Source organism: Mus musculus, chromosome X (assembly GCF_000001635.26).
Source record: "Mus musculus strain C57BL/6J chromosome X, GRCm38.p6 C57BL/6J".
Lineage (NCBI taxonomy): Eukaryota > Metazoa > Chordata > Mammalia > Rodentia > Muridae > Mus > Mus musculus.
In genome coordinates, this window is record NC_000086.7 from 83806453 (window position 1) to 83830194 (window position 23742).

Below are 23742 nucleotides of genomic sequence, written 5' to 3' on the forward strand. Positions count from 1 at the left end.
TTTTACTCTGGCCACACTTCATAAACCTCAACACAAAATTTTATATAATTTAAAGAAAAACTTTTTGATTCTTACCTTAGGTTGTTAATCAAATGAGTATATGATAATATGTGTCTCTGTGTGTATGTGTGTGTTTGTATGTATGTAGCTCTGTGTGTGTGTGATGTGTCTACATTTGAGGAGAGCCTGAAGCCATTATCAAGTGCCTTCCTCTCCTGCTTTCCATGTTTTATTTTTTGAGACAAGTTCTCTCTATGAAGCTGGAGCTCATCAGTTGCCTAAACTAGCCAACCAGCAAGCACCAGGTATACATATTTTTACCTTTGTATCCAATCAGTAGAATAAATACACACAAAATTCTGGCCAAGTTTTTACATGTGTGTTCATATCTGACTTACATCCTCATTTCTATGAAAGAACTTTGTCCACTGAACCATCTATTAAGCCTAATAATTTTAATTTTTGACCTGATATTCATTAGACCATTGTTGTGCAAGAAGGAGAAAGTAATCATTCTCTTTAAATAAAACTAAAAAGCAATCATGCCATCATCCTTCAGATGATTATTGGAGTAACTTGCTTTTCAAAACCAAAATTATTTTGAAACTATTCATGTATAAAGCTCATCAATTTGACTAATTTCTAGCAAGAAATATTAAACATCAATTTTATCTGAAAGTTGTGAGCTAAGTAGCAGGCATATAGTTAATTCCCTGACTATCACAACAGCCACTGAATATTTTAAGAACCTTATGTAGACAGATTTGTATATTGTTCATCTTTTAATAGTCAAAATTCATGTCGAATGTCATGATAAATGTATGATAATAAAATTTATGTTTGTACTTTTACATTCATGTTAAACTATGCATTGTTTCCATAGCTTTTAGTTGGTGATATTCAAACAATTCAGCCCAGTTTAAATAGTGTTAATGAAGGTGGGCAGAAGATAAAGAGTGAAGCTGAACTTGAGTTTGCATCCAGACTGGAGACAGAACTTAGAGAGCTTAACACTCAGTGGGATCACATATGCCGCCAGGTATGACTAGTTTAATTCACTGTGGCTTCTGTCCATAAATTTAGTAAAATTTCTATCTTCCTTATTTTCTTTACTTAAAACTTTGTTTATGAAAATATTGTCAAAACACTTATTTGAAATGAATTAGGTTTCTTCTAGCACATAGGAATATTTTATAGCCTTGGTATTCAAAAGTAACTAATTGTGATACAAAAAATTAATTTTAGTTCTGAAAATGTATTTTATTGAGTTAATGAGAGTACTATACATATTATATACACATATATAATATCTATCATAAAAGCTTATTTCAACACTATGTATATATTATATAACACTCATATAATACATAAAATGTATATATATTTTATATAATATACATAATATAAGGCATGTTATATATAAGTAAATGTATGTATAAAATATATGATTTACATATTTTATATAAGGAATATGCAGCAGATATACTATATATAACATATATGTAAGAAACTATATTCATTATATGTTTAAAAATATATTGTATATTATATATTAAATAACATATATAAAGTAAATGTGTGACAATATATTGTATATTATATATTCTATATGATGTATAATTAATATATAATATATAAAATATAATAAATACTAAATAATTAATATGCAATGTATAAATCTATTATCAAATGTATAATGTTTATTATCTAATATCTAATAACCAAAGACCAAACATGATATATGATCTATGATCTATAATATATGATGTATGATGTGTAATATGTGAAGTGAGATATGTGATATGTGATATTCAATACATACTACATGAAAATATATTATATATAATATATTTTATATTTTGTATAAAATATATATACTACAGAAATTAGCTCTACAGTCAAAACCAATTTATACTATTTATATAGCATATTATTTACATATTTATATTTCTAATTCCAGCATTATTGTGGAAAATACAACATACTTGTATGCAGTGGGCATCTAATTGCTGTTGTTTTATAAATAATATTTTAAATTAAAGCACAGTTTGCATTTAAAATTATACATTTTGTACATATATTATGTAGCAGGAAGCATGTGATATGTAGTATATAGTGTGTAGCATGTTGCTTGTCATGTGCCACATATAAAATGTAGTGTAGAATGTGTAACATGTAACATGTAGCATGTCATGTGCCATGCATAGCATGTGGTACATAACATGTAGCATGTCACATGTAACATGTGCCACGACACATGCAACATGCTACACATCATATGTAGTATGTAGCATACAGTACATGGTATGCCACATTTAGCATGTAACATGCAGCCCTGTAACATGTAATATGAGGCATGTAGCATGTCATATGTACATGGAACATGTGGTGATTTGCATGTGTCATGTAGCATGCAATATGTGCTGTGTCATATGTACCATGTAGTGGATAGTATGTAGCATGTCACATGCAGTATGTACTATATAATATAGTGTGTACCATGAAGTATGTACTGTGTTATATGTAACATGTAATATGTAGTAGCAGCTTGAAGCATGTAGCATTTCATATGTCATATAGTATGTAGCATGTATTGTACAGCATGTAGCATGTCATGAATAGTATATAGCCTATAACATGTAGTCTATAGCATAGCATATGTGATACGTGACATGCAGCATATAGCATGTATCATGTATATTTGTTACATGTCACATGTAATATTATATGTCACATGTTACATGTTGCATGTTACATGGTATACATTACATATTGTATATCACATATTGCATGTTATATATTATATATTATATCATATATATTACTTTGTTAAAAATAATATGCAGTTTTACTACATACCATGTAATATGTGATATTTGGTGGTATGATATATGGTATATAGTATATAATAAAATTATAGAATTTATAATATATTGTATATTATAGTATAGTAAATATGTAATATATACTTTATATAATATAGAATATAGTTTATGCTACACAGTGCACATTACATGTTATAATTACAAGTCCAATGTTGCATGTTACATCTAATTTCAACATTAAATTGTAGAAAATAAAATGTGAATCTAATTTTTTTCTCTAAACATAATGTTTTGAACTAAAGCAGTGTTTGCTTTTAAATTTAGTAAATTTAGAAGTTAAAAAGAAGTTTCATTCGTGTATTACCAGACAATTTATTTTGGTTGTTTTATGTAGCATTTCGAAGTTGAAAATTAAAAAAAAAAATCCTTAAAGGCAATGCCTAAGTTTAAGTTAGGAAATAATTTATGCCAGTGAGTCAAAACAAATATGTACAGTTAATACAATCATTAACAAATTAGTAACAGCTGTATTAACTCACAGATGAGATAGCCATTAGACAGCTAACTTATAGTCTTCTGCTGCTATAGTCATTGACAGAAGTGTTTCCTAGAGTTAAGAAAAAATGATTGAAAGTTGAATTACATCTCAGAAAATGTCCTGGATGTGATTTATTAGTTTTAGGAACATTCTACACAGAGGACTAGAAAGCATGCAAATATTTTATTGAGAAAATAAGTGGGGTGAGTATCAAATTTTTTTTTTAAAAATCAAAACTATTTTACTAATACAAATATATTTTCATAATTTATATAAGAATACTTTTTTGAATTTCAAGAGTTTCATGATTTAATTTATTTCAAGCAGAGAAACTAAGAATGGACAGAATGAAATAACCCTTGAAATTATTACTATAATATTTATTTATTTATTTATTTACTTTACATCCCTTATGGATTCCTGGTCCCACCCTACAAATCCCTCCCCCCATGACACCCTCCCCTTCTCTGAGGAGAAGTAGAAGCCCACCTTGGATTCTATCCTGACCTAAGACATCCAACCCCAGCAGTACTAAACACATCCTCCCTCACTGAGGCCCAACCTGGAAGTCCAGCTAGGGGAAGAGGGTCCAATGGCAGGCAACAGTCAGAGAAAGCCACTGCTCCAATTGTTAGTGGACCCATGGGAAGACCAAGCCCTGCTCCAAATGTTTAAGGATTATAGGTTAAGCCTGTGAATGTTGTTTGGTTGGTGGCTCAGTGTCTCTGAGCTCCCATGGGCCCAGGATAATTGATTCTATTAAGTCTTCTTGTGCTGTCCTTAACCACCTTCTGTTTGCTCAGTTCTATCCCTCAACTCTTCTATAAAATTCTTCTGTGTCCATCTGCTCCTAAATTAAGCTTATCAGGAGACAGCTATGCAAGGTTCTTCTCTGCAAGTATAGCAGAATATCATTAATAGTGTCAGGGGTTGACTCTCTTCCATGGAATAGTGTTTTAGTTAGGATTTTACTGCTGTGAGCAGACACCATGACCAAGGCAACTCTATTCATTTATTTATTTATAATTTATTTATCTGTTTATCTATTCATTTATTTATTTTAAACTCCAGATTTTATTCTCCTCCCTGTCCACCCTCCAACTGTTCCACATACCATACCTCCTCCATGCCCCCCTGTCTCAACAAGGATGTCCCCACGCCACACCTCCAACACACTAGACCTCTAAACTCCCTGGAGCCTCAAGTCTCTTGAGGATTAGGTGCATCTTTTCTGACAAAACCCAGACCCAGCAGTCCTCTGCTGTATATGTGTTGGGGACCTCATATCAGCTGGTGTATGTTGCCTGATTAGTAGTCCAGTGTTTGAGAGATCTCTAAGGTCCAGGTTAATTGAGACTGCTGGTTCTCCAAGAGGGCCACCCCTCCTCAGCTTCTTCCAGCTTTTCCACAGGGGTCAGCTTCTTCTGTCCATTGGTTGAGTGCAAATATCTCCATCTGACTCTTTCAGCAGCTTTTTGGGTCTTTCAGAGGGCAGGCGTGACAGGAACAATTCTAGGTCAGAGTTTTTGACTGTGGGATGGCAACCCCATCCCTCCACTTGAAGTCCTGTCTTTGTACTGCAGGTGGACTCTACAAATTTCCTCTCCCCACTGTCAGGCATTTCATCTAAGATCCCTCCCTTTGAGTCCTGAGAGTCCTTCACCCCCCAGGTCTCTGGTACATTCTGGAGGATTCCCCCTAACCTCCTATCTCCAGAGCTTGTCTGTTTCCACTATTTCTGTTGGCCCTCAGGGATTTCAGTCATTTTCTCTCCATCCAATATCTGATCATGTTCCCCTCTCCACACTCCCATCCCCTCTGCTTCCTAGGTCCAGAGTTTGTCAACAGTCAGAGAAAGCTCTGTGTCCAAACTCCAGAATTAAAAAAAAAATGACCAATAAAACAAAACATCTTCAGACATACATTCCATGTGTCTACATATATTATTTAACAATGTGATTTTCAAATGCAGTTTATATATTAAACAACGTTTAACTCTGCTATAGATATGTTAATGACAGATTTATATCAAGATTTGTTTATTCCCTCACTAAAGTGTATCTGGAAGTGTTTCCAACTACTAGTGTTTCCAAGCTGAATTGAGCAGTTTACATGCAGCTTTATACACTTCAATTCACTCTTAAAAATAAAAAAAGAGAAACTAAGATTTATGTAGCAGAAGATGGCCTAATTGTCCATCATTGGGAAGAGAAGCCCCTTGGTCTAGCAAACTTTATATGCCCCAGTAAAGGGGAACACCAAGGCCAAGAAGTGGGAGTGGGTGGGTAGGGGAGCAGGGCGGGGGGAGGGTATAGGGACTTTCGGGATAGCATTTGAAATGTAAATGAAGAAAATATCTCATAAAAATGAATATTAACATTTTAAACATATTTGACTGATATACTGTCTAAAGGTTGCGTGCCATTGTTTATTATTCTCAACAAGCATAGAAATTTCTTTCTGCCACCTCTCCCAAACTATCATCTACAGTATTTAATTGTATATTTTATGAGAGAAAATATATTAATTATGATCACTTATCTATTAGTCATATTTGAACATACTTTCAGATACATACATGATACATGTGATACATATTATGTAGCATCATATACTATGCATATATACATATGTGTATTGTATGAGGCCATATATTCTTTCTAATAAATCTCCTATGCATTTTCACTGTTTTGCATTTAGATTTATGAGAACTCTTAAGTACTAGAATATTTAAAATTACATACCAATTATACAAAATTATATAATGTTATCATGTGTATATGACAATAAAATTATTAACTGTAACATTTTCTATTTACAAAGAAACCTGCTACATGGAACAGTGAAACTTTTATTAACTGTGATTACTAAATGACTCCAGCTTATATTTAAAACTGTACAGCATATTCATACCCCATGAGTTTTAGTTTTGTGTTTGTTTGTTGTCCTTCTTACTGTTTTCTTATTGTTTGTTCAGTTGCTTGTAAAGATAGGTTTGTATTTTAGCCCAAGGGTCACTTTCTTATTTATATACCTCAGGCTGGCCATGACCTTCTGACAGCCTCTCAGCTTGTATTAGAGTCATAGTCCACAGTGAATAGCTGACATGAGAAGATTTTTTTGTTGTTGTTCTGAAATGCAAGAAGATGTTGAGAGTAATTATGAAATAGCATTTTAAATGTAATGAGCTGCATAAAGTATTATTCTGGCATATTGCTAACTTAGTCTATTTAAAAAAAAAAAAAACATAGTGAGGTATTTCCAGCGTTCTCTTCAACTGGATACCCTGGCCAGCTCTGCTGGCCTGATGGTCAGTCCTACAAGGGCTTTTTAGTGAGGCATGACTTTGAGATAATCACAGCACCAGTTTCTGTCAAGCTGGCTGTGCACTGAGACAAAAATTACCAAGCAGTCTCAGGTGCACTCAGTTTCTCCTTTCACATGATAAGAAGTGACTGTTCTGTTATTTAGCTCATTTCCCATGTTCTGTTTTTGCTTCATCTTTACTATCTAAGATTTTTTGTTTATACAGTGATAAGTAATATAGTCTAAATAAAGCATTTTCACTGTCAATACTTATGATTTACCTATTTTTGGTTATTTGTTGTTGCTGTTGTTTTATTTTATTTCTTGTTTTTTTTTTTTCTTTTTAATGGAAGGTCTACACCAGAAAGGAAGCCTTAAAGGCAGGTTTGGATAAAACCGTAAGCCTCCAAAAAGATCTATCAGAGATGCATGAGTGGATGACACAAGCTGAAGAAGAATATCTAGAGAGAGATTTTGAATATAAAACTCCAGATGAATTACAGACTGCTGTTGAAGAAATGAAGGTAAAATAAACCAAAGAAAACAAAGAACGGAAAAATAGAAATAAATAAAACATCACTTAACTTGTGATTCTTTAAATTATAGCATCTTATAGGAACATGAAGATGGTGTTTAAAGTAACTTTCAAAATAATCCCACTAGATTTGTAAAACAGAGAATGATTGACGATGATAAAACAACTGATGGAGGGGAGATGCTATGTTGCCAAAGTTTGATTAGTAAAGCATTTGTGAGGAACTACATTTCATATGAAAAGATCTGAAACATGAAAAATAATGTGAAAAAATATATCATGGAAGCACATTCCTGTCACAGGAAATACTTCCAACAAAGATCATAAGACAAATAGAGAAAGTAAATAGTAATAATAATAATAATAATAATAATAATAATAATGACAATAGTAATAGTAATAATACCTGCCTACATAAAAGAGATAGAGCAAAGGCTAAATAAATTGTGGTTCATTTGAGGTAGCAGGCAAATATCCATAAACACCAGAGTTGTGTGGACTAGGAAAAGAATCAGCATGTAAAGGGTTTCACATAAAAGCCTGTAATGATTTTAAATTTGATTGTGAGGAGGACAGGATGAGACTAGCTGCATAAACACTAACAGATCATACTTTCTTGGCCAATCAGAAACAAATAAGGCAAATCCTCATAGAACAATTGATTAAGCATGTACATGTTTAATTGGTAGTAGAACAACATGGATGAATATGTCACATCATTTCATTTTAGTCAAATACAGTTATGGTTTTCCAAATTCTTTTCACCTGTTTTGTGCTGTCCCATAATATTATAGTTGCTGATGGCTTTTTTATATCACCTGTAATAAAAGTCTATAAGTATTACTTCACATCTCTGAGAAAATAAATTCCACATTTTCAGCTGCTTTGTTTCTTGCCAGATTCTTTTGTTTGCTTTTGTTTGGCCCGTTTTTTTGTTTTTTGTTTTTGTTTTTGTTTTTTTGTTTTTGTTTTTTTGTTTTTTTGTTTTTTTTTTTGCTCATTTTCCCTTGGGCTTTTATATATTCTTAAAAAGTATGGCCTGCTAACTGATTTTAACACTGGAACAACCAACATTGTTGTATTTGTATACATATCAACTATCCAGTCTGTATTTTTGTTGTTTTATTTTCATGAATGGAGAGTAGTAATTTGCTTCAAATTTCAAAATTATAAAAACAATTCTGAAAGTAAGTGAGCAGTCCATTCAGTTTGTCCACTTTGACTGGCATGTTTAAATAATTGGTCTAGCTTCACAATTGGTGCAGTATGCTGGAAAATTGAAAGGGAATGGCTCAGGCAGCCTCTGGCAACAGCAGCTAAGGGAATTGGCAAGGAAATCTAATTTCTTGAGGTTCTGCTTGCCAGTTAAGGAATTTCTTGAGGTCAGTTCACTATCTGCTATACAGTGATAGGGCTTACTCCAGACTTCTAGCTGTGCTTATTTGAAGATCCAATTCATGTGTATTTTTGGCCAATGCCAACAGACTTATTTTGACATCTCTCTCACTAAGAGGCAAAACAGTGATCTCCTTTCTGTTTATTTTTTCCTGACATTAAAAGAATACTACTGTTTACTAATTGATTTTATTTTGGGTTATTACAAGTATACAAAATATTTCACCTATCATAATGGACCAAAAGGAAAAATTTGATGAGCTAACTCATTCTTTAAATCTCTTTTAGAAACCATCATTGATTATATTCTAAAATTTCATAATTAAAAAATATTGAATTTCATTTTAGCAGATGTTCTTTTATTAACATTTCACTGCTCTAGTTTTAATCCTGGAGCTTAGGATAACACATATTTTTAATAAAAAGAAATTATACAAGCATACATTTGCTTAATCACTAACGCACTGATATTGGTATTTGAGATGGTATTAGGATCACCTGGAGCATTTGTATTAAAAAATTACTTGGAAGCTGGTGAGATGGCTTAGTGGGAAAAGTGACTGTTGACAAGCTGGAGGATTCCAGTTCCAACGCTTGAACTCAAATGCTAGAAAGAGAGGACCATTAATTACAACTTGTCTTCTGACACCCAGATGGTTATACACATTAATGCAATATATAATAAATGATCAATAATATATATGATACTGTATCCAAGAGTCAGAATTTGGAATTCAGTGAGCCTTTGGGATATGTTTGAAATAAGTTTTCAAAAAGTTTCCATGAAATGACAATGGACTGGATACCGGCAATTGTACATTGAGAACCATTTAGTCAAACTATAACTGATATTTTATACAAACAACTGAGCTTATATAAAATTAGATTCATAAAAGCCACAATATACATTTTTATGAAGATGGTATTTAACAATATAGGCTACATTGTTCAAGCTTACCTCAATTTACAGATATTGTTATGTGGGTAATTGCATTTGTTGGAGACACTATAACACTTCTTCCTCATCCTACCTCAGATGTCAGGCCTACTTAAACTATAACCAAGAAAAGACATAAGATTAGAACTATTCATTTCAATCCTTGACTCTTTCTGAATTTCTAATAAAGAATAAAAAAAATATTTGAAGTTTTGTTCCAGTGATGCTATTAGGCCAATGGTTGTGAAGGTTTGTGAAGACTACTACAGGCAAAATAGGATTTATATAGAAACAAACCTAAAGCTTATATGATGCTAAAACCTGTTAAAAGAATGAACTGAATTTTTCAAATACTTAAACTAAAATGCATGGAAACAATGGTTTTATATTTAAAGTGTCCTCTATATGTCATTGTCGTTATACTGCATACATTATGGCATTCTGAAATTAATTATAATTTATACTTTAAAAATAAATATATGAAACAGCATTTTATACTTCTCTGCTCCATGTATAGCCCACATTCTGTACTGTTCACATTATAGGCAGGCCCAAATTCCACTAGCCTGAATCTGCGTTATTTTGCCTCAATTTGATTTTATTACTTGGTAACAGACTACAAATACTAAGAAAGTAATGTCATCCCAATTACCTTTCAACCAATTTAAGAAGATTATGTGTATACAATCCTCAAATTCTATTAAATATGAAAACACTTTGAGGCAGGTTTCCTAAAATTATCCTGTGTATTCTCTCTCTCTCTCTCTCTCTCTCTCTCTCTCTCTCTCTCTCTCGTGTGTATATGCTCTAAAATGTATTTTCATATTATGCATAGGCTACTTCTTGTTGTGAGGTTATTTGGGTTATGAAATTCTGTATAATAAGCAACATACACACTGTGGATAATGGGTAATGTAAATAAAAGACCCAACAGCAACTATAACATTGATGTTAGATGATATTGAAGACCAACCTTGAGGGCTTTGCATAGATATATTACTGCCAGAGAGTAGAGATAACTCTCCTATAGAATTACTTATCTGTCTAGAATGAAAACAAGACTGAAGTTATGATTAAAAAAGTATTATCAGCCATTCATCAGAAACAGGACAGGAGACCTGGTAGTGTATGATAGATTGTGCTTTAAGATGTTTTGTACATATAAAATATTTACATATAAAATATTTACCTAAATATTACTTGGTTATATTGTTGAATTGAGCTTCTGTGCTTTCAAATGGACTTGTTCAATTTTTAAGGTGTATGTTTGTTTGATTTCAAGACAGCATTTCTCTGTATAGCCCTGGCTGTCCTGAAACTCACTCTGTAGACCAGGCTGGCCTCAAACACAGAAATCTGCTTCCCTCTGACTCCCAAGTGCTGGGATTAAAGGCATGTGCCATCACCGCCCAGCAAATTTTAAGTTTTAAGAAGCAATTTTTCTTCCAGAAGAAAAAGGAAGCAATAGCTGCAAGACTTGGTACTTTAGCTTTCTAGTGCCTTTTCCTATGTTATCAATTAAGGAAGAATTGTCTAACATCAGAACATCCCAAATATAGCCTTAATATCTTTGATATTAAATATATTTTAATTTAAATAGTATCTTCACCAAATTCAATACTAATTCACCTGAATAATTTATAAGCGATGTTGAATATAGTCTTCTGAATATTTTCAAACACGGAATTAAAACATGTGGTTGCTTATTCACTGTTTGATATAACTTTCTATAGATACATACACATATTTGAAAAATACATACCCATGTACAGATAACTTATCAAATTATTATTTTTGAGACAAAGTTTCATTTTTCCTAAGATGTCCTCAAAATTATTATATATCTAAGAATAGCCTTGAAATCTTTTTTTCTCCTGTATCTATTTCCAAAATAGAGGGGAAACAGGTGTGTATTACAGTTCCCTGAGTGATCTATGAATATTAAAAGTCTATTATATTTTTATTGTATTTTTCAAGTTTTTAATCATACATAAATCTGAAGTTAAGGAATTGGAAAAAGCATTGGTTTATGTTCATGAACTATCTTAATAGGAATTCAACAAGGAAGAAATGATGTGCCAGTTTAGAATGTTGCAAGTGATAACGATGAGTTGCTCTTAAGAGATTATGATTTGCTTTTCAGAGAGCTAAAGAAGAGGCACTACAAAAAGAAACTAAAGTGAAACTCCTTACTGAGACTGTAAATAGTGTAATAGCTCACGCTCCACCCTCAGCACAAGAGGCCTTAAAAAAGGAACTTGAAACTCTGACCACCAACTACCAATGGCTGTGCACCAGGCTGAATGGAAAATGCAAAACTTTGGAAGTTAGTTGTTTTACTTTTTTATTAGTTCTATGTCAAAAATAATAATAATTAAATTATTAATTATAATAATTATTATTAACAATTAAGTTACATAAGTTTTTATGTAAATCATTTAAGCTAGAATCCCTCATCCACACACTTACAATGTGTTTAAATTGTGGCAGTTTCTTAACTTTCCTAAACATGTTTTCAGTTTGTGTATGATCCTGATAGATTTTGTGTTATTAGAGAGAGAGCAAAGGATTTATGAATGCTTTCTGTTATTTCAGTGGGAAAGAGTTCTGTCCATAAAACCTGATTTAGGGTATTCACAAATGCCTGCAACTCTAGTTCCAGGGGATCTGATGCTTTTTTCGGGCCTCAATGAGCATTTGCACATGTGTTATATAGGGGAACATATTGGCATAAATACAAATATATGTTTTTTAAAAGATATTTTTGTATGTATTTTGTGGTTTATAAATTAACCATGTGGCTTAAAATACTAAGATAAAAGTATATTTTAATGGTCTTACTAGGTTATAAAATTAAAAATACTAGATTTGTATAAATTAATTTGTTATATATATATTTGATTGTACATAAATTTATTTAATTCTCTGGCATGTCAGAATTCTGTATACAAATGTATTTTTGTTTGGATGATTTTATTGCCTAACTAGCTCATTTTTGATATTTTTTATGTATTTATTTTCACAAATAGTGCTTTATTTTATCCACTTGGTTTATTCTATACAAAGTGTTTTTGTGAACATAGATAAAGAATTCAAGTACTGCAAACAATTATCACTTCATCAAAAATAAGTAGTGATTTTTATTTTGGAAATACAAAGGGGAAAGAGGATATAAACTTTCAAATGGGTATGATTACCAAAACAGGACACAAGTTGAACTTTAATTTTCTATTCCCAGATAAAACTATCTCTGTGAATATGCTCAATCAATAAAGGGTTCAGTTACACTATTATTGTTGAGGAATATTTTTGATAGAATTTTACACTTTCTGAAATCTGAAGGCATATGGAAAGCATTGTAGTTCTGACTGGTAAGATATAGAGTAAAATATTTGGGAGGGATTTGGTTGATAAAATGCATATAACAAGTTTTGAAAAAGTCTATGCCCATTCCCTCTCCCCCATTTCTTCTTGTATCTCCACTAGTATTACAAATTGATCCCATTTTCCCTTCCTTTCTCTCTCTCTCTCTCTCTCTCTCTCTCTCTCTCTCTCTCTCTCTCTCTCTCTCTCTCTCTCTCTCATCTTCTCTCTCTTGTCTTCTCTCTCTCTCTCTCTGTTTCGTTCTTTTAGCCCATTGAGTCAATTCAGTGGAGCATAAGTAACCTCACAGGGACTATAATTGTAAAACAATCAGATTTTACTTTTTCCAGTAGCATAAGTTGACAATAACCTCCTCAAATAGGGGTGAAATTTCCTTATCTCTATACTCTGACCACAACTAAGGGCTAAGATTGGTCTGACTTTATTCTATTGGTCTTATGGATGGTTTCTCAACTATCATGCAACAAACAACTTTGGTGTGTTCATAAAACAGTTTCTTTTTAATCATTCCCTGTCACTGGATCTTACACTCTTTCTGCCCCTTTTGTTGTCTATACCTTGATCAGCTGTAGGTCTCTGTGATAATCACCATTTACTATTTTTACTATTTATTGCAAAAAAAAATAATTTCTCAGATATATATTGAGGGCTTCACAAATCTATTGACAATAATCATATAGTAATCCTTTTAATGCTATGTATAATTATTAGAATAATAGTATAATAAATAATTTTGCATAATTACTGTACACTAAGTTGTTTCACCAAAGGAATTCATTGACAATGAATATTTTTATAGCTATATAGAAAGAATATAGACAAAACAATAAGAAAATATATGAATTTTCCTTTCACTTTATCTATGGTAAGTAAACCTCCCTATATATCTGTAGCTTACTGTTCTGCAACTAGTAAATACTATAATATTTATTATTTTGCATAATATTCATTTAGAATTTGCAATGCTATTCTTCTCATTTCTGTGACTGGTTTTGTCATTACCATTCTCTTTTGTGTTCACATTCTTACTGGCTCTCATATTGAGTGTAGTTGCAAGTTCTCTCACATTTTACATGATTGAAATGTCTTTTCCTTCGATTGAATAATATGCAGTTGAGCATATAATTATGTAGACAGTCTTATTTTTCTGAAACTGAAAATATTATTCCCTTGTCTTTGAATTTTGGAGCTGTTAAGAAATCTACTGTCAAACTGTAGTCACATTATTCTTTTGTCTGCTGCCTTTTAATTTTCTCTTTGTATACGATGTTCTATAATTTTGTTTCATTTTACCTGGGTGTGTATTTGTGTTTTACTTTGTCATATAGAAAGTTAATGAGAACTGATGAACTGATATATTGTTTCTTTTCATAATGGCCCTCAATCATCCTTTTGAGTATTGTCTTTTCTCTGATCTAACATCCTTCTTAAGAGCATTTTCCCATAATATCAGTGAATAACCTCTCTGTTTTATAATCTGTTTCTCAAATTTTATAGGATCATTTCTATATTGTTACCACTGTATGATCAATTTAGAATAATTTCAAAAGTTTGCGATTTAGTTCTTAAGTTTTAATCTTCTTGTGCCTTAAATCTAATCATATGTATGCATATTTATAATTGCATGTATGGGTGTTTATGTTTTTCAATTAATGCATTACACATTATTGAGAGGTTTATATTCTATAAATCTGACACTTTATCATAATTTTATGTTTTGCATAATATCTCCTAATTAAGACAATTGAAACATTTACCATCTGTTTGATTAAGTCTCACTTCACTGATTATAAGAGTTTAAAATTTTTGGTTTCCAAATGAGTAAACCAACCATTCCAAATTCCATTAGCTGTCCAGTTTGGGACTTTATTATAGTGATATTTTTATATTTGTCTATAGTTTTAAGTATTTTTGTTCCAAAACTTTTTATTCATTCATAGCTTTTAGAAGATTATAATTTTTTTAGCTAATATCCACTTACTAGTGAGTACATACTATGCATGTTCTTTTTGGCCTGAGTTACCTCACTAGTTCCAGCCATTTGCCTGCGAAACACATGATGTCCTGATTATTAATAGCTGAGTAGTATTCCATTGTGTAAATGGACCACATTTTCTGTATCCATTCTTCTGTTGTGGTACATCTGGGTTGTTTCCAGCTTCTGACTGTCATAAATAAGGCCACTGTGAACATAGTGCAGCATGTGTCCTTATTAAATGTTGGAGTATCTTCTGGGTATATGCCAGGAGTGGTATATCTGGGTCTTCAGATAGATCTATTTCCAATTTTTTTCTTAGGAACCTCCAGATTAATTTCCAGAGTAGTTGTACCAGTTTGCAATTCAACCAGAAATGGAGAAGAGTTCCTTTCTCTCCACATCCTTGCAAACATGTGCTGTCACTTGAGTTTTTGATCTTAGCCATTGTGATTGGTGGAATCTCAGTATCATTTTGATTTGCATTTCCCTGATCACTAAGGACTTTGAACATTTCTTTAATTGCTTCTCAGCTATTTAACCTCAATACCATAATTTATACATTCAAATTTTTAAATAATTTAATATTTTTATTCATCAGTATTATAGTAAGAATAAGAATTTTTATTTAAAAATAAAACACCTCCTGTCTCATAGGCTCTGAGTGTCAAAATTTCAGTTCTAGTACAAGGAGGAGAGACTCCCTTCATATTCATATGATTTGCTTAAATGGTCATAAATATCTTTCTAATGCCAACATATGTTTATGATAATTATCCTGTTGTCACTTGCTAAATTATGCTGACTTATCTGTCTTGTTCTCCATAGATTCTATGTGCTTTATTAGAAACATTGGCTGCCTTTATTTGTATGAATTTTTAATCCCCTAAACTGAAAGCATCTTCAGGTATTCATGGTACCTTGAAATATCAATATTTCATAATTAACATAATTTCTGTATGATTCTCACACCTTTACAACATGTTCCCTCAAAAGTTATATTTCTTTGCCCAATATGTTAATAGTCCCCAAACATTACTTATTTATCTTATTTAACTTATTTGCTCTGGGGAATTAAGACTTCATTCCCTTTATGAGTTATCAAATTCCAACAGGTTGCCCTTGTTTCCTCTGAACTAGAAAAGAAAGCATCTCACTCTTTCTGAACATGCCTACTTACTAAATAGATAGTGTTCCTTTAAAAATGTATTGTTATTTATTCTTCTCTCATACACCATATCCTTACCATAGCCTCCTTTTCCTCTTCTCCCCTCCACGCCCCATCTCCCATCCCCTTCCATGCACTTCTCCTTTGTTCCCTTTCAGAAAATAGCAGGCATCCCTGTGATATCAACCAATCATAGCATGACAAGATGCAATAAGACTAGACACAAGCCAACATTATCATGGCTGGACAGGACAACCAAGTAGGAGGAAAAGGGTCCCAAGAACAGGCAAAAGAGTCAGAGATATCCCCATTTCCACTGTTAGGAGTCCAAAAAGAACACCAAGCTACACAGCTATAAAATATGCAGAGGGATAAGCACAGACCTATCCTGTATAATCCCTGATAATCAGTTCAGTCTCTGTGAGCCCTTATGGGCCCTTCTTAGTTGATTCTGTGGTTCATATTGTTCTGATGTGTTTGACAATACTGGCTCCTATAATATTTTCTCCCCATATTCTGCAGTATTCCTCAAGCTCTGCCTAATGTTTGACTGCAGATTTCTACATCTGTTTCCATCAGTTGCTACATGAAACCACTATGATGACAATTGGGCTTCGTATCAGTCTATGTGCATTGCAGATTATAATTAGGAATCATTTCATTGACATTTTATGGTTGTTAAGTCATGTTAATTCTACTCTAGGTCTCTGGACTATCTAATCTCTGATTTTCTGACCATGTAATAAGTACTAGATGTGGACCACCTCTTGTGATATGGACCTCAATTTAGACCACTCATCAATTGGCCACTCCCACAATTTCTGAGTCACCATTGCCACAGTATATATTGCAGGCAACATTGTTTGTAAGTTAAAGGTTTTTATGACTGGATTGTTGTCCCAGTACCACCTATGGATGTCTTGCCTGTTTAAAGAAGATGGTTGGTTCAGGCTCAAAATTCTCCATTTTTGGAGTCCTCTCTAGGTCATCCTCATAGGTTCCAGGAAGTTTCCACTGCACTAGGTTTCCAGAGCACCCCTTCTATGTGTCCTCCAACACAAATTGTCTCTCCCTGTGGAGAGCTGAGAATTTCCCACAGTGGGAATGTAGTTACAATATATGCAGGAGGCTACGTGTTCAATTTTTAGCATTGTAAAAACAACAAAAAGAAAGGAAAAATGAATATGCAGATAAAGGAATTCTCAGTCTTGTTTGTTCTCCAAGTGATAAACAACTTTCTGAGTAGAACTATCTTCTTTATAGTCAAATAGTATCTTCATGAGACATTCTCATAGCTTCTAAAAGCTGTGTCCTTAACTATATAGAATATTGAAATTTATCCCTTGTATTTCTTAAGTATGAAAACTAGTTAACAAACTCAACTAGTACAGGCAATATACATAGGCAAACTAAACACAAGTTTTAAAATTGTTCATTATTTTCTACTATCTCAATTTTTCTAGTATCTTTTTTATCATAAGATATGAATTTAAATATTTGTTCTAACTTATTGTTTATTTTATTTCATGCTTTTTATTTTTTTTTACTGTCCAGCTAGTTCCCCCATCCTGCTCCCCTTCTCACAGTCCCTCATTCCATTCCTCCTCCCTTCTGTTTCCAAGATGTCCCCAGCTCCCAGTTCCTCAAGCTTCTAGAGAACCGATTAAGTGCATCTTCTCCCACTGAGGTCAGACCAGGCCATCCTCTGCTATATATGTGTCAGGGGCCTTGGACCAGCTGGTGTATGCTGCCTTGCTGGTGGCTCAGTACCTGTGAGATCTTAGGGTCCCGGGTCAGTTGAGATTGGTGATCTTCCTATTGGGTCGCCCTTCTCCTCAGCTTCTTCCAGCCTTTCCCAAATTCAACAACAGTGTCCCCAAGTTCTGCCCAACAGTTGGGTGTAAGTATCTGCTCCTGTCTCAGTCAGCTGCTTGTATATGGGGTTGGGGAGGAGGAGACAGAAGAGAAGCCATAAGGGCCAGCAGAATGAATAGAAATATACAACCTCCTTGGGAGTGGGGGGGGGACCTCTAGAATATATCAGAGACCTGGGAGATGAGAGAGTCTCAGAACTCAAACGGAGGGACCTTAGATGAAATGCCCTACAGTGGGTTGAGGGAACTTGTAGAGTTAATCTCCAGTAGAAAGACAGGGCATCAAAGTGAGTGATGGGATTGCCATCCCAGAGTCAAAAACTCTAAGAAATACTCTGAAAAATGGAGGAAAGACTGAGGGAATAGCAGACTAGTGACCGACCCAACTTGAGATCAACCTGAAATTTCAACCAGACTAAAACAATATGAGAGTGAACACCAGTTCCAGCTATTATTTTGAAGAGTTTGCCTTTTCATGTTTTGTACTTTAAAGCCACTTTAAATCTTTGATTTCAATGCACTTTTGTGTTCCAAGCTGTTAAAGTTAACAATGCACTTTTGTGTTCCAAACTGTTAAAGTTAACAAGTTACTCTAAATATATTTTCATTTTAATTTAGAAATCAAGAGTTTATTTTATTTTGAAAACTTACCTGTAAACTGCTCCATTGAGCCTATGTCACTGTGTTGTTCAAGATGCATTTATGAAAGAAGAAGCCATCCATCCTGAGAGTTAAATCATCATGATACTTCATTACCTCAATTTGCATCAAAGTTGATATAACTTATTACCACTGGCATCCCCTTTACTTTAAATCTGTAATGTATTCTGGGATTTAAGATGATACTTGCATTTCCCTATTGGGATGTTTGCCCAGAAGGAAAGGAGGCTATGGATCAGCAAGAGATTCGAATGATTTAAGGTTTATATAATCATTTTAAAGAAAAATACTTAATTTTCTATTTGGATTATACTGTATAAAATTAATAAATTGTAGTAAGTTGATAGGATTACAGGTAGTTTAAAATGATGTGTTAAGCATTAACATTAAATGGTGTGTTAAGTATAGAACATTCTTCATTATTTTTAAAAACTGTAAATATGGGGGAAACACCAGGAATTTGATAATCATTTACTGTCCCTTAAAATAAATGCTTTCTTTAGCCTTGGTATTGATGGTGCTCTCAGAATGATGTACTATGAGATAGCATGATTGATTTTACTATACTTATGAATTTAAAAATTAATTTTTAATTTCGTGCATAATATGAATAATTGTTATGGTAATATAATCAGAAGTCTTTATATTGTTATTAGCAAAATAGTGCTAGCTAGTAGCTATGAAGCAACTAGTTGAATACCTGCTAGATTCTCCATATTCTATGCCATATGCTTGCAGTATATTCAGCAATAGTGTCTCACCATCAAGCTGTGAAAGGTAACCAAGAGCATTGACAATAGCCTGTAGTGAGGTGCTCTATGGGAAATGTTTGGCCAACAACTCAACCTAGGTTGTTTACTTGATAGCATGTGATGTCAAGTCAGGGTATTAACTTCCCCATCATATGGCAATTTCATTTAAAAATGTGTCTATATTAGGAAACTTCTATGATATTAGGTTTCCATAGGTTTTTTTTTTTTTTAAAGAAAATTGTTACCCACTCTTTTTTTTTTTTTCCATTTTTTATTAGGTATTTAGCTCATTTACATTTCCAATGCTATACCAAAAGTCCCCCTTACCCACCCACCCCCACTCCCCTACCCACCCACTCCCCCCCTTTGGCCCTGGCGTTCCCCTGTACCGGGGCACACAAAGTCTGCGTGTCCAATGGGCCTCTCTTTCCAGTGATGGCCGACTAGGCCATCTTTTGATACATATGCAGCTAGAGTCAAGAGCTCAGGGGTACTGGTTAGTTCATAATGTTGTTCCACCTATAGGGTTGAAGATCCCTTTAGCTCCTTGGTTACCCACTCTTAAATGGTTAAGGTTGTTAATGATAAACACGTTTGCTAAGATAAATACCATAAAGCAGAGCTATAGAGATACTAAGTGTGATGTCCCCACATCAACAAGAATGACAAGTGTTTGTTATAATATACATATTCCAGGCCATGAATTTTTGATTTATTTCTTCATTTGTGTTAGCTAGTGTCATGTCACTCTTCTCAATCTTATTCCCTTGTCTCTTAATGAGTATAAGTATATAGGTATGTGTAGTTTTATATAAAATTCATTTTACTGTTTAGTTATTTTTATTTGTCTGTGCCACATAAATGCATGTGCCTCTGAAAAACCAATATCTGGAATGCATCTCCTGGAACTGGAGTTATAGGTTGTTATGAATCACCCAATATGGCTGTTGGGGACAGAACCCAGAGCCTATTTAAGAACAGTATGTGCTCTTAAACACAGTGCTATTTGTCCAGACCCACATTTCTTTCTTCTCTTTTTCTTTTACCTTTTTTTTTATTTTATGGCTATGACAGGCTTTATTTTCATGTGTCCACTTTGTTATTTGTTCATCTATATACTTGTTAAGAAAATTGACTATTTTATTTAAGTATTAACAAATGTTATACTTAAATGGACAAAACCATATTTTTATATTAATTTTCAAGCTACTTTAGTAAATGATAAAAAATTGTGTAAATGTGATCAAATATGTTCATTCATTTTCATAGGTCAGTTTTGTGTAATTTATTTTTCTTTCAGTGTATCCCCATACTTAAGAGGTCAGAATAACCCTCCTCTAGATTATCTTTAGGAATTTGAAAGTTTTCTTTAAGAAGCTAATTTTAAAAGTTTTACATTGCCTATCAAAAACCACCTAGACATAACCATGTATTTGATATAGTATTTGTGCTTGTGGTGATATGCCCAAGGACATAATAAAAATATGATAAAGGAATATATATATATATATATACACATATACATATATGTACATATACATATATATACATATATATGTGTGTGAATGCGAATATTAACTACAAAATAGAACTTAACATAGTTGAATTATATTCAATGTCTATTATTATGCAAACAAATATAGTCACTGACATAAAACTTTTGAAGAATTTTTTTATAAAATGTTTTTGTCATTAATATAAAAAGTCCTAAATATGTTTAATACTGAAAGACAAATAGTTAAATACACATTCTAATTTCAAATATAAAACTATTCATTTTGGGTCTATTTCTAAGTAACAAAACAGTGTAATTGTTAGTGCTTGAGGGACTTGGGCAGATGCATGCATCCTATCAGACATTTGGATATATCTATTTTTAAGACTGTAGTGTCAGTGAATGTCTAATTTTAAAAGGCAAATCACTGTATCTTGAATTTATTCATGTAATAAACTGTTTCCTTAATGACTTATAATTGCTGAGGTATTAGATGTACAAAGTACCTAGTTGCATTTTAAATCATCTATTGCAAAGTGAAAGGGAAATGCAGAAAATTAAATCTTCCATTTTTAGAAGTTATAAAATTGGAATATGGAGGAGCTCTGTTTACTTTTATAAGGAAATATTTAATCTGCAATATTCATTTCTTTCTTAGGAAGTTTGGGCATGTTGGCATGAGTTATTGTCATATTTAGAGAAAGCAAACAAGTGGCTCAATGAAGTAGAATTGAAACTTAAAACCATGGAAAATGTTCCTGCAGGACCTGAGGAAATCACTGAAGTGCTAGAAGTAAGTTGTCAAAGCATCTAAATAATATGCTGTATGCACCATTGAAAAGATTTAGTTCCAAGGAGATTATACTATTTTAAAACACAAACAAGAGGGTGTGGCTGCTAGCCATCCTTCACTCCTGACATTTTGGACAAGTCCTTTATTCCCTCCACAATCCTTCAAGGTACAAGGACTTAAAGGGGAATGTCTTCTCTTCTCATCTTGGAGAATTTTCCTTTTACTATCTTTCTAATTTCTATGTACTCACTTTACTTGCATAAATCTACTACAAACTTCTAAAGACAGCTTAACACAAAATCTTTTTGAGTACAGATGAACAGTTTGCTAATGCAAAGTTTTTCTACTTTTAAAGCTATATATTTATTGAACTGGAACATATAAAATTATTTAAAAGAATTTTAATAAAACTTTAAAGAATTTAATATACATTATATATAAAAATGTATCTTTTGAATCCTCATATATAAGTTTTATTATGCTTTTGCATAAACAAGGTATAAATTACATTATCCTGATGCCACATTTTAAGTAATACTTTGAAAAAGAAGTAGCATGTTCATGTTGTTTGTCTGCCGCTCACATGTGAAAGCTAAAGAAAAATAACCAACAAAACATGAAAATGGAAGCGGAATTATTAAGAAAGAGAAAAGTAGCAGCTGTTATGTGGGGGAACACAGGTGATATGAATATAATCATGAGGATTATGTTATAGTCATACCATTGCTTGTATAATTATTCATGCTGATAAAATATAGTTCATTCAGAGGAGACTGATGAGGCATCAAATGAAAATGTTAATAAAAAATAGGAAGTCCTCATTATTACCATTTGCATTCCTATTGACTATTATATATAAATGTATTGTTTGGTGAGGTTGGTCCTGCTTATTCTTATGGCATTTAAATAGTAAAAGGATATACTTGTATTTCACAAGAATAGGAAAGCTGTAGCACTTCTAACTTTCCTTGCTTTTAATGATTTTCATAAATTCTTAATTTTTCTTTCTTTATTTTGCTTGTATTTTATATTTAATTTTTATCATACTTTTCCCACTACCCCAACTCCTTCAAGATCCTCTCTAAGAGAAATATAAATCTGTTTACCTTTGTTTAACAAGTTGACCTATTATTTAATTAGCAGGTTATGTACTTCATTAGGACACAAAGAGAAATACTACTCTATGAAAAAATTTTAAATCTGCAATATATGCAACATATAATGAATTATATAGATTATAAGAAGAATCAATACTAACATTTTGTATTAAAGCTATGATGAGTGTTTCTTATGGATTTTAGACATCAAAAGCATATTTTTTAAAATGTAACTTGGAAATAACTATATTATTATTATTTATTAAAATTTTAAGAGCCAAATAATTGAATCTTTCAGTTTTTGAAAAGTAATAGACACATAAGAAAGACACAAAGACATCTCTTGGGAGAGTTTCATGTTCTTGGAAACAACAACCTATTAAAAGAATTGTTGAAGCCTATATATACCATTTACATAATTGTGAGATCTAATGAAATGATACTGAATTTCTTATTACCTAGAATGCCAAAAAATGATATTTAGATTATTTTCTTTGTACAATCAATCTAAAAATTCTGAATATTTTTTTCTGTTAAGGATTATAGGGCTATAAATTATAGAAAGATAAGAATGGCTTAACTGCACAACTCAAAGACAAAATAAAGGAAACCATTTTCTCAACACACATGCACACAGACACACACATGCACATGCACACAGATACACACACACACAGATACACACACACACCTCTCCAAGGAAATTACCCAGATATGACAATGATCCAACTATTTAATAAATCACTAGGTGATATTCTTCTCAAATGTCCCTTCTTGAGCATAAAGGAACTTATGGTTATTTCTATCAACTTTCAGTCCTAATATATCTAGGACCACCCTGTATCTATGTGAAAACATGTGAAGAGTAAAGGTGTTTCCTTGAAAAGAAATGGGACTTATGAGCTTCTAATACACATATTTTCAGAATTGCTTTACCTCCAGGACACTAACAATTAAAAAATAAATAAATAGGAGGCTCTCCCTGAGAAAATGATAAGCCATTATTTC

The 23742-nt window shown here is 32.5% G+C and overlaps 1 protein-coding gene across 10 annotated transcripts in view; it reads left to right on the top strand.

Annotated features, from left to right (window-relative positions):
* Positions 1–23742, top strand: part of Dmd (dystrophin, muscular dystrophy) — a 2390387-nt gene that overhangs the window by 991789 nt on the left and 1374856 nt on the right. For all 10 annotated transcript variants that reach the window (XM_006527768.3, XM_017318379.2, XM_017318378.1 and 7 more), the window contains 4 exons: positions 884–1039; positions 7023–7193; positions 11680–11862; positions 21503–21637. In XM_006527768.3, the coding sequence (XP_006527831.1) occupies positions 884–1039; positions 7023–7193; positions 11680–11862; positions 21503–21637 (645 nt within the window). The remainder of the gene's footprint in view (positions 1–883; positions 1040–7022; positions 7194–11679; positions 11863–21502; positions 21638–23742) is intronic.